This window comes from Crocodylus porosus, unplaced genomic scaffold (genome assembly GCF_001723895.1).
Source record: "Crocodylus porosus isolate Cpor-Errol unplaced genomic scaffold, CroPor_comp1, whole genome shotgun sequence".
Classification (NCBI taxonomy): Eukaryota; Metazoa; Chordata; order Crocodylia; family Crocodylidae; genus Crocodylus; species Crocodylus porosus.
In genome coordinates, this window is record NW_017728918.1 from 96,047,490 (window position 1) to 96,057,043 (window position 9,554).

General features: G+C 45.2%; 1 protein-coding gene across 5 annotated transcripts in view; it reads right to left on the bottom strand.

The window, feature by feature from the left end:
- The window catches only part of FAM184A (family with sequence similarity 184 member A), a 202,726-nt gene extending 193,537 nt beyond the window's left edge, over window positions 1-9,189 (bottom strand). For 2 of the 5 annotated variants that reach the window (XM_019537968.1, XM_019537969.1), the window contains exon 1: window positions 8,932-9,189. In XM_019537968.1, the coding sequence (XP_019393513.1) occupies window positions 8,932-9,066 (135 nt within the window). In that variant the 5' untranslated portion in view covers window positions 9,067-9,189. The remainder of the gene's footprint in view (window positions 1-8,931) is intronic. The other 3 variants (XM_019537967.1, XM_019537966.1, XR_002101670.1) reach the window with 2 other exon arrangements.
- Between the last annotated feature and the right edge of the window lie 365 nt (window positions 9,190-9,554).

The window sequence follows — 9,554 nt, forward strand, 5'->3', positions numbered from 1 at the left end:
ATTGGATGCTTATCTTGCTGGGATCCTATGACCCCAGCTGACTTCCTGCCCTTTGGGCAGGGGGCTGGAGTCGATGATCTCCCGAGGTCCCTTCCAGCCCTAATGTCTATGAAATCTATGAAAAGGAAAAGAAAAACAAAACAGCCAGAAGTCAGACAGACACATCTACATGTGCCTATGACATGTAGATTGGTAGCCAAATAGGACTCAGATTTATCCAAGTCTAACTGTTCTATCTTCTGGGCGATACTGCCTGCCATTATCTATGGCCTTAAAACTTTTTTTTGCCTCTGAACTACCAGTTTCAGTGCAGGAAAAGATGACAAAGATTGATCTTTGGACAAAGCTGCACAGTGGAGCTTCCCGAGAACTTTCCAAATAGTCCCTCCCTTAACTAAAATCAGGCCCCCTTTACACATTGCACTTAAGGCATGACTAATAGGGTAATGAAGCCTTAAGTTGTGACCCAGCTCGACATTCAACCAATTGATAGAACGCTAAAAAAGCAATAAACTACAAAGCTATTACACAAAAATGTGTAACAACTATGTAGCTTGTTCTAATCATGGCATTAATTGAACATGTGGCCAAGGGCTTCCTTGTGGATGGGAGCCCCATCAAATGAGGGTCTCCCAGCCGCAGGGGTGCACCACCTGGTGCTAGTTCCACTGCTGACAAGGCTTGCAGTGGTGGCAGCTACAGAGAGAAAACTGCCCCCACTGCAAGCCTCGTTGGTTGCAGAGCTCACAGTGGGGACAGCAGAGAGAACTCTGCCCGCTATAAGCCTTGTGAGATGCGGGGGTTTGCAGTAGTGGCTGGCTGTGTTCCCCCACTGCGAGCCCCACAGCTGACAATACTTGCAGTAGGGGCAGTGTTCCCAACATTGCCCCTGTTGCGAGCCCTGCAGCTCATGTCAGCTGCAGGGCTTACAGAGGGAGCAATACAGAGAACACTGCCCCGCTGTCATCTGTGGGGCTCACAGCCACAGGACCTGGTGCACGGGGAGCCCAGCATCATAATCCCAAGCTCCCCCTGCACTGCAAATAAGGTGAGATAGGATTTAATGCATGATCCCACAATCACACCTCCTGCCATGCATGTGTGGCATAGCAGGAAGTGCGATTGTGTGGGTCCAGCATTAGATTCCATTGCGCATTTACCCACATGTGTAGAGGGGCCCTTAGATACAGCTCTATTTCATGCTTTGGATCATTTGTTTACCTTACAGCACAGTTGGATTTTTTGCATGAAGTAAACACAGGAACATTTACAGATGATAGTTATGATATGCAGAAGTCCAATCACAAGAAAAGCATTTTTAAAATTAAAACAGAACTTGCAATAAAAGTACAGTTTTCACATATTTATGGCTGAGGTAACAGCTAAGAGAAATGCTTTCCCACCAGATTAAAATATTAATTCTACTGCATTAAGTTAAGGAGGCATAGAAGACATATTTGACACTCTAGGACTTGCATTGAGTTCAGTATATATTATTCACTCAGTTTTTGACCTTTGAGAAAGTAGTAAAATAAATAAATAAATAAAAAATATGAAGTCATGGAAGTTGCAAACTGCTTCTGGGCAAAGAGTCTGAAGTTCCTAATTTCACCTCACAATTTCACCAGAAAATAAGGTCATATCTATTGCACTACCTTGCCAGACCCAAGACTGGTGACAACAATGAGCCTGCTGATTTACTCCTACTTGGTTTGCAGCAAGCTCATATAGGCCACATCAATAACATCTCCCCCAGGAGCCTAGGAAAGCCACTGAGAAACCAGCTTAACATGCAACCAAGCCTACAGCTAGGTACTGCTGATTAGCAGTTAGCACAATGCAGTTTTGGAGTCATAGGCCACAACAATGTGGCTCAGGTCTGAAGCTGGCCCTAGGTGTTGCTTTTCCTTGCCCCCTGTGCTTTGACAAGGATGTATTAGAATCCCCTTGTATTAGAATGTCACCAAAGCCCAGGAGGCCTGTTGACAGTGGCACCACAGGCCAGGTTTTGCAAACCTCTGATATAAATAGTTCAGAGTGGTCAAGGAGGCACACCATAAACCTCAAGGGAATTCCTTAACTTGAAGGGCAATTCCTTATGCAGTGGCGACATGTAGGGCATGCACATGCAACCCCTAACAGGCCATGCTCCCCACTTTGGTGATGGGCTGGGGGGGCGGGGGGCAGGCTGGAGCACCAGTGCCTCCTGGCAAGTGCCAGCCAAGGAGTAGGAGCACTAGATGAAGTGCCATGGCCACTTCTGAGAGCGCCGCAGCCACTCCCCAGTTAGCGCGATTGGCTACAGGGTCCCCCTCCCCCTCCGTTCAGCAAGGCTGGTAGCAGGGGGACTCTCCCCAGTCACTGACTAGTCACGGGGGGACACACACACACACGCCCCCCCCGACTAACTTGGCACCAGTCACCCATGTCTTTATGTAAACTACTTAGTCTGAGAAAAGTCTTGAACAACACCTCTTCTTGAAAACCTGTTACAGTCTCCTTTCTTTACAAGTCTCCTGACAAAACAATCCTAAAGAGTCAACATTCAGCAATTTAATTTCAGTACTAAAACTACTGCAAATTGATTGTTTTCTAAAAGCTAAAAAATACCCCCAAAGCCCACTAAAAATATAAATTAAACATGGTGTTGGGCTTCAGATAAAACCATCAGGATAGCAATACCCAAATTCTCTCAGCTACTCTCCTCTGAATTCCATGCCCCCAAAGAAAAATTTCTGACATTAAAGAGGTCAAGCAAGTCCATATATGATAATATTAAATGTCAGTCTTGAATCTTCACCGGTTCTCTCTAACAGAACAAAACTAAACTAAAGAATAAAAGAATTACTAGAGGAAATTTTTCAACTATTTAATCTTTGTGTCAAACAGAAAGGGATTCTACCTTTAAAAAAAACAACACCACAGGAATCATAAAAGGGAGTTGACTAGCCATCATCTATGAATTGGAAGCTCTGATTCCTGACATTTTCTGTTGCATATTAATTGGTAGAGCTGACTTTCACATACCTTAACAAATTAACCTATTTGAACCACTATTAATGGTTAAGTAATATGGGGGCTTAGGACAGCTACACACTAACCCAAAAAGTTAAAACTGTCTGAACTTCCCAATTCCTGAAGCCCAAGTTCCTTAATTTCTTGGTGAGAAGAAGGGAAAAGGTTAGAATTGCTGACCTCAATTATCTAATCTGGTTGTTCCAGTCAACTAGCAAATGGACTCCGGACAGGAAAGAACTTGACAACTTAGCGTTAGCCGATGTAATTTGGAGCTCTGACCATGAGTAAGAGAAAATGAAACTGTGTTTCACCCTACCCCCACAGGAATTTTCTTTTATTATTATTATATATAAAACCTTTTAAGTTATCTAAGTCAAAAGCATTACAATTACCTCATGTTTTAAAGATATTTTTAGCAGAAAATTCTGATGATTCAGTCAAAACAATTCACAGACAGAAAAGAAAAAATGCACAATTTAAAGTGTAAATCAGGTTGATTTTTCAGTTCTTAGACTGCAAGGTCCTAAAGAGGACCATTTCTTTTTGTGCCTACATGCTGCATAGCAAAATTAGCCCCCAATCTGGAACAAGACAAAACCAAAAAGATACAAATATATTCCACTAGACAGACTTGAAGATACTAGACTTAAGGAGTAAGACTTCAAACAAACTGCTTGGTGACTTTGGAAGGCACATCTTAAGTTAGTATGCTGAAATTCTGAAAAGAATGAATGGTAAAAATACAATATGGTCATTTTTTAATATGCCTAATGAACAGGAAAAAAAATGGTGAGGCAACTCTTAAACATGATGGTGATGGGATTTTATTTATTTTTAAAAGTTGAGGTTAAATTGTAACTGAAGCAGTTCTGGTCTTTCCTGCTAACTTAAGCTCCTTATTACTAGACACTGAAAAAATCTGTGTACCAGGTTGAGGATAAAATAGTACCAACAGAAAAATCGAAAGCATGCCAACAAAAAAGAAGTTGTGATTATGTGACTGCACGCGAGTATCCAACAAATTTCATGCTAAAATACCAAAGCAATAGTAAAATCATTGCTTTGCTTTCTCTCAGAGCTAAATTCACTAGTTTTTTTTCCAGCTTATCGGAAGCAAATTTGCTGTTGGCTTCCAGTAATTTAAGACTCACAATGCTAGCTCTTAAAGGAGAGCTAGAAGACTACAAGGTTAGCTTAAGCTGATTTTCTCTCTGATTTTGGGTTGATTTTAAAAAGTACTTGGACCTTCATTTTTTAATTTCTATATAGTCTCATGATCCTTATGTGCAAACTTTAACATATTTCAGCGTGTTTTTTAATCTACATAAAGAAAATAAAGAAGATAGTTCACTCTACACATGGGTGTATGCCATGAGAATCTTCAGCACTTCAAGTGGTTGAAAAACGTTAATGACTGTTCAGGAATAGTTAGTTGTTTGAAGGAAATATTTAACCTAAATATTCCATACTCCAGATTCCATCCAGAAGCTAGTTGTCAAACAATCAAATGTGTCTGACCTAAATGGCTTGTGACTAAGGTACATAAGAAAACATCTCTGCCTTTGACATAATGCAAAAGCCATGTCAGCAGGAGCTCAACCCCAGAGCCTTCATTGAAGTGACAAGGGAAGGGACAGGGAATAGTGCATTTTTCTGTGAATGGTCCATCACTGGAACTCACTCCCCATTCAGTTCACTAGAAGGTTTAAGTTTCCAGGCTAACTGCTTAGAACTCCTATTGGTCTTTTGGACAAAAGTTCTAGTACTTGCAGCATCAAAAACAAACAAATGATAGAATTATCTTCTATAGACAGAAGAATTTTACGTGCAAAATGTAAAAGTTTTTTACATTTGTAAAATCCCATCACACAGAGTGAAAAGAAATAATTTTATTACTATAGAACATCCAATAAAAGGAAACTCATGAGTAGGGGAGGTCTGGTTCTATGACAAAAATAGAACATATTTCTGAGGTCAACCATAACTTAGTGCAGGGGTTTTCAACCTTTTTTAAGGAGTGTACCCCTTCTGGGTACACTTCTGGCAGAGTGTGTGTGTGTGTGGGCGGACGACAACAGCCAGATGTGGAGGAGGGGGCTTGCACACATGGCAGCAGTACAGGGTAGTGGATGGCAGCGTCAGCCACCACGTACCAGACCCTCCAGCCCTCCCTCCCCCCCCCACCCCGGCTCGCCCGGCAGCACCCATGTGGCACACATAGGGGAGCTGTTGCCCCCACCCCTGCTCCTGGGAGGCAGTGGCATGGGGTGGTGGTGCTCCATCCCTGCCCACCTGCCCACACATACCCCCTAGCCCCTTTCCAAGTACCCCCATTACTTACTGAGTAAACTCTTGGAAAAAATACTTAAATGGGGATTACACCTTGCAGATGTTTGCCTTCAAATGCCACACTTCCAAGGGCTTTTAATGTCACCAACATGCTCTTTACACAGAGTAACTAAAAATGAGAACACTATGAATTGAAATTTTTCTATACTTTTTAGTCATAAGTTAAGTTTAGTTGCATGCATAGGAAATATGTTCAACCATGGAGCTGAAAAACTTGTCAAGCTGTTATTTTACCAAGAATTAAAATAATTTCCTTAGACAGGATCTGTTTATATTCCAAGCTGAAATCAATGTGTAGTCAGGAAACCAAACAAACAAGCAAACAAAAAAACCCAAACAAACAACAGTTAAAAGTAACTGTTTTTCCAATAGAAGTAGCACAATCTGTGACAATATTAAATTGATCCTCACTTTACTTCCATCTACACCCAAATAAAAAGGCTGTTTGGCATGTCCTGGATTTTGAACTACTGCCAACAGTGCCTGGCCTTTTCATGCTTACCTCAGATGAAGCATCTTCCTTTCACCACATGTCTGAGGCCAACACTGCCTTATCACAAACACATCTTTCTTTTACAAGTTCCTTTTTTTAGATTTTAACACACAAGCAGCCTGAACCAAAGCCTCTTTACTTATTTTCTTTCCAAAGCACTAGCTATAATTTTCCCCATATAGAGCTGTTCAAACACTCCAAAAATTTTGAAAGCACATAGAAATACTGAATGCACATTAGTACAAAGGATAACCAGAAAAAACCTGTAACATGGTCTACTAAACTTAGGCCATACCCACCTTCTAAACAACTTTTTTATTATGTTAATTGCTAGGTCAATGCATGCACAATACCCTCCTCTAACCAACCTACTGGGGATCACATCACAAATACTGTTAAATCAGCAAGAAAAGATCAGTAGAATGTTATTTCCAGTCTAGTATTATTTCATTAATTCTGAAACATTAAGAGCTTCATTTACTAAAAAGTCAAATGCCGGTTTAATCAATAGACATTTTGGGGTGGGAGAACCCCCCCCCCCAGTTATACCAGTTCACTCTCCCTTTCAGCATCCAGTCTGGCCCTGTGTGACACAGGCCTATTTGGCACATACTGGGGACACAGGCCTTAAGCCCACAAAACAAGAGTTACCCCCACGTCCCACCACGTTAGAGGGGGCTACAGGATGCACGTCGATTGAATTTGTGCGACAAATAAAAGACAAAACAGGGATGGGAATGAAAGTCATAAGTTAAAACTGAGTACACCAAGGGGGAACAATGAGCAGAGCACAACAGACAGTGCCCAGGCCTTTCGATATGCCATTCAGGATGGCAGGCTGAAGCCTACAAAGTAGAGCCATAAGCCTCCTTTGGTGGTGGGGACCACTAAGGGCATATCATTGACTACTCTGGACAACAGAAAAACAAAAACAGGGACAGGAGTGAGGGTCATACATTTGTAACAAGTGCACCAGACAGTGTCCGGGCCTAATTTATACATACTGGAGAACCTGGCCTTTGGCCCACAAAGCAACAGTAGCCCCCACTGTTAATAGTGGGGGCTACTGGATGTGTCTCAACTGCCCCTTTGCTGTATCAATTAATCAAAGGAGGGATAGGAGTGACAGTCATAGGTTAAAAAAGAGTGTGCTGAAGGCAGGGAACATAGAGCAGAACACACAGAAACAGTGCCCAGGCCTAGGTACCTTGGATCAATGCCCACAAGGAAATGTTATAAGCCTCCCCTGAGAGGGAGGTCATTAGGCAGACAACTTATTTCTCGGGACAACAAAAAGGCATAATAGAGATGGATGGCCAGAAGTTTAATTAGCATGCCAAGGGGGACACGCGACCAGAACACACCAGACAGTGCCCAGAATAGTAGGCAAGGAGGACCTATGGTCTAACCCAGTAAATGGCAGCTCTTCTGTTCTTATGTTACATGACAGCTGAAGTTGGTAGGCAGAGCAAATGAAAGGCTCAAATGAAAACTCAAGCCCGTACAGATTTTACGGGACCTGCAGTCTCTCACTGATTTCCTAGATGCTTCTGCATGTAAAAACAGACACAGAGGCCAGCAATTCTCAACCCAGGTGCCCCAAGGTCCTTTCCAGGGTCCTGCAAAGCACATCTAGTGCTGCTGGGTTGGCATGAACAGTTCCTCAGAAAAACCCCAGGATTTCCAGCAGCAATCCACTGCAGGGGGATTCCTGAGGCAATGGACAAATGGTTCTATCCTTTTTCTACAGTCAGAAAAAGGGAAGAGAACACGACAGCAAAGAGCTGGCCTTGTCAAGGGATGCTCCAGCCCACCTATGATGCCTCGAGGCTAACAAAGCTGAGACCCCCCACCATTACACCTTATGCAATGAGCCACACTAGTGTCAATCAGCAGTGTGAACTTGGAGCAGCCACACCCTTAGTCCAGAAACCTTCCCTGACTGCCTGCCCCCCCACTTGCACAGATGTGATTTCCCACTGGAGGCCTGGTGAGCAGGGGCAGGACTGGTGGGTAGGGCAGCCAGGACAGGCTCCAAAAGATCCTGCAGAACTTCAACTTGGGGCAATACATCAGCAGGGAGTGGCTGCACTGTAAGAGAACCAGAGCTGGGTGACACGGAGCAAAGACCACCCTGCCCTGCAGGGGCATCACGTCAAGGTGCATAAGGAGCGTTTCAAGCCACTTGAAGGGTTATTTGTTGTAGCCGTGTTGGTCTAAGGACACAGACAAACAAGGTTTCTTTGGGTAGATGAGATCTCTTTTATTAGACCAACTAAAAAGTTGGAAAAATGGTTCTTTGCAAGCTTTTGGGCTTAAACACCTTTCTTCAGGTATAGAGAAAGTCTGAACAGCTCTCAAAGACAAGTAAAGAGTTGGTCTATGCCTGGAGAAGGATGCAGAAGACTATTTTCCCCAACTATTTAGCTGGTCTAATGCAGGTGTTGTCAACCGGGGCACGCATACCCCTGAGGGTACATGACAGCAGCACAAAGAGAAGCCACTGGCACTTCCAGTTTGGCTTGACTGGCTGCCAGGGGACTCACTGCTTCTCAAACAGCCGCCAGGGGTACACCAACCAAAAAAGGTTGAAAACCCCTTGTCTAATAGATGAGATCACATCTGCCCTGCAGCCTTGTCACATGGGGATTCGGGGGCTCCTGGAGCTCGGCGCCTGCCAACCCCATCAAGTGGTGTAAAGCAGACATGGTTCTTTGGGGAGACAGGATCTCTTCTGTCAGACCAACCAAGCAGTTGGAGGAACTGGTTCTCTGCACGCTTTTGGGCACAAACACCCTTCTTCAGGCACGGAGCAATTCTTTACTTGTCTTTCAGAGCCATTCAGACTCTCCATAGAAGAAGGGTGTTTGTGCCCCAAATCTTGCAGCGTTGAGTGCCTTTTTGCACCCTGTACATATGACCCCTGCTCGCACCACTTGCAGGTGTGGGTGTGGGGGCAGCCCAGGGGCTTAGAAGTCCAGGAGCCCCCAAATCCCGGCGCCACGAGGCCCCCGAGGCGGGGGTGATCTGCAGCTGAAAGGCCGGGCCCGAGGGCGGCGCCGGGCGCTTACCTTGGTGAGCTGCGCGATCTTCTTGCTCATCTTGAGGTGCAGCTCGGGCCCGCAGTCCGGCTGCGCGGGGCCCGGCGCCGCTCGCCCGCCGCCGCCGTACTGCTGCTGCTGCCGGCTCATCCCCGGGGTCGCCATCTTCCGCCCGAGCCCCCGTGCGGGCGGCTCCGCCGGCGGCCACTGCCGGGGTACAGCCCGCGGATGAGGGGCGCCCCCAACCGCCGCCGAACCGCGCACTGGACAAGCGCAACCAGCGACCGTTGCTGCCGCCTCAACGCCGTTACCAAGCTCTCACCGAAGTGTTTACGCCGGGCAGTGATGTCACTCGCCTCGCTCCGCCCCCAGCTGCTGGGGCAGCTGGAGCCGTGCGCATGCGCCCTCAAGCTTGCGGGCTCTGACCTGCCGCTGTGCGCTTCCCTCAGAGAGAAGTGGTGGGGCGAAGGGCTGCCGGTGTGTCTGACGTTTGGATTTCCTTTTAAAGTCTACGCTTTGGGAATGTGAACAACGTAGCTTTTACACACACACACATAAGCTAAGTTTTTTCACATTCCTGAAGCACAGACTTTAAGAACAATACCAAAAATCCTGGGAGTCGCCAGTACTGACTGGCGCAATAAAGGTAGCCT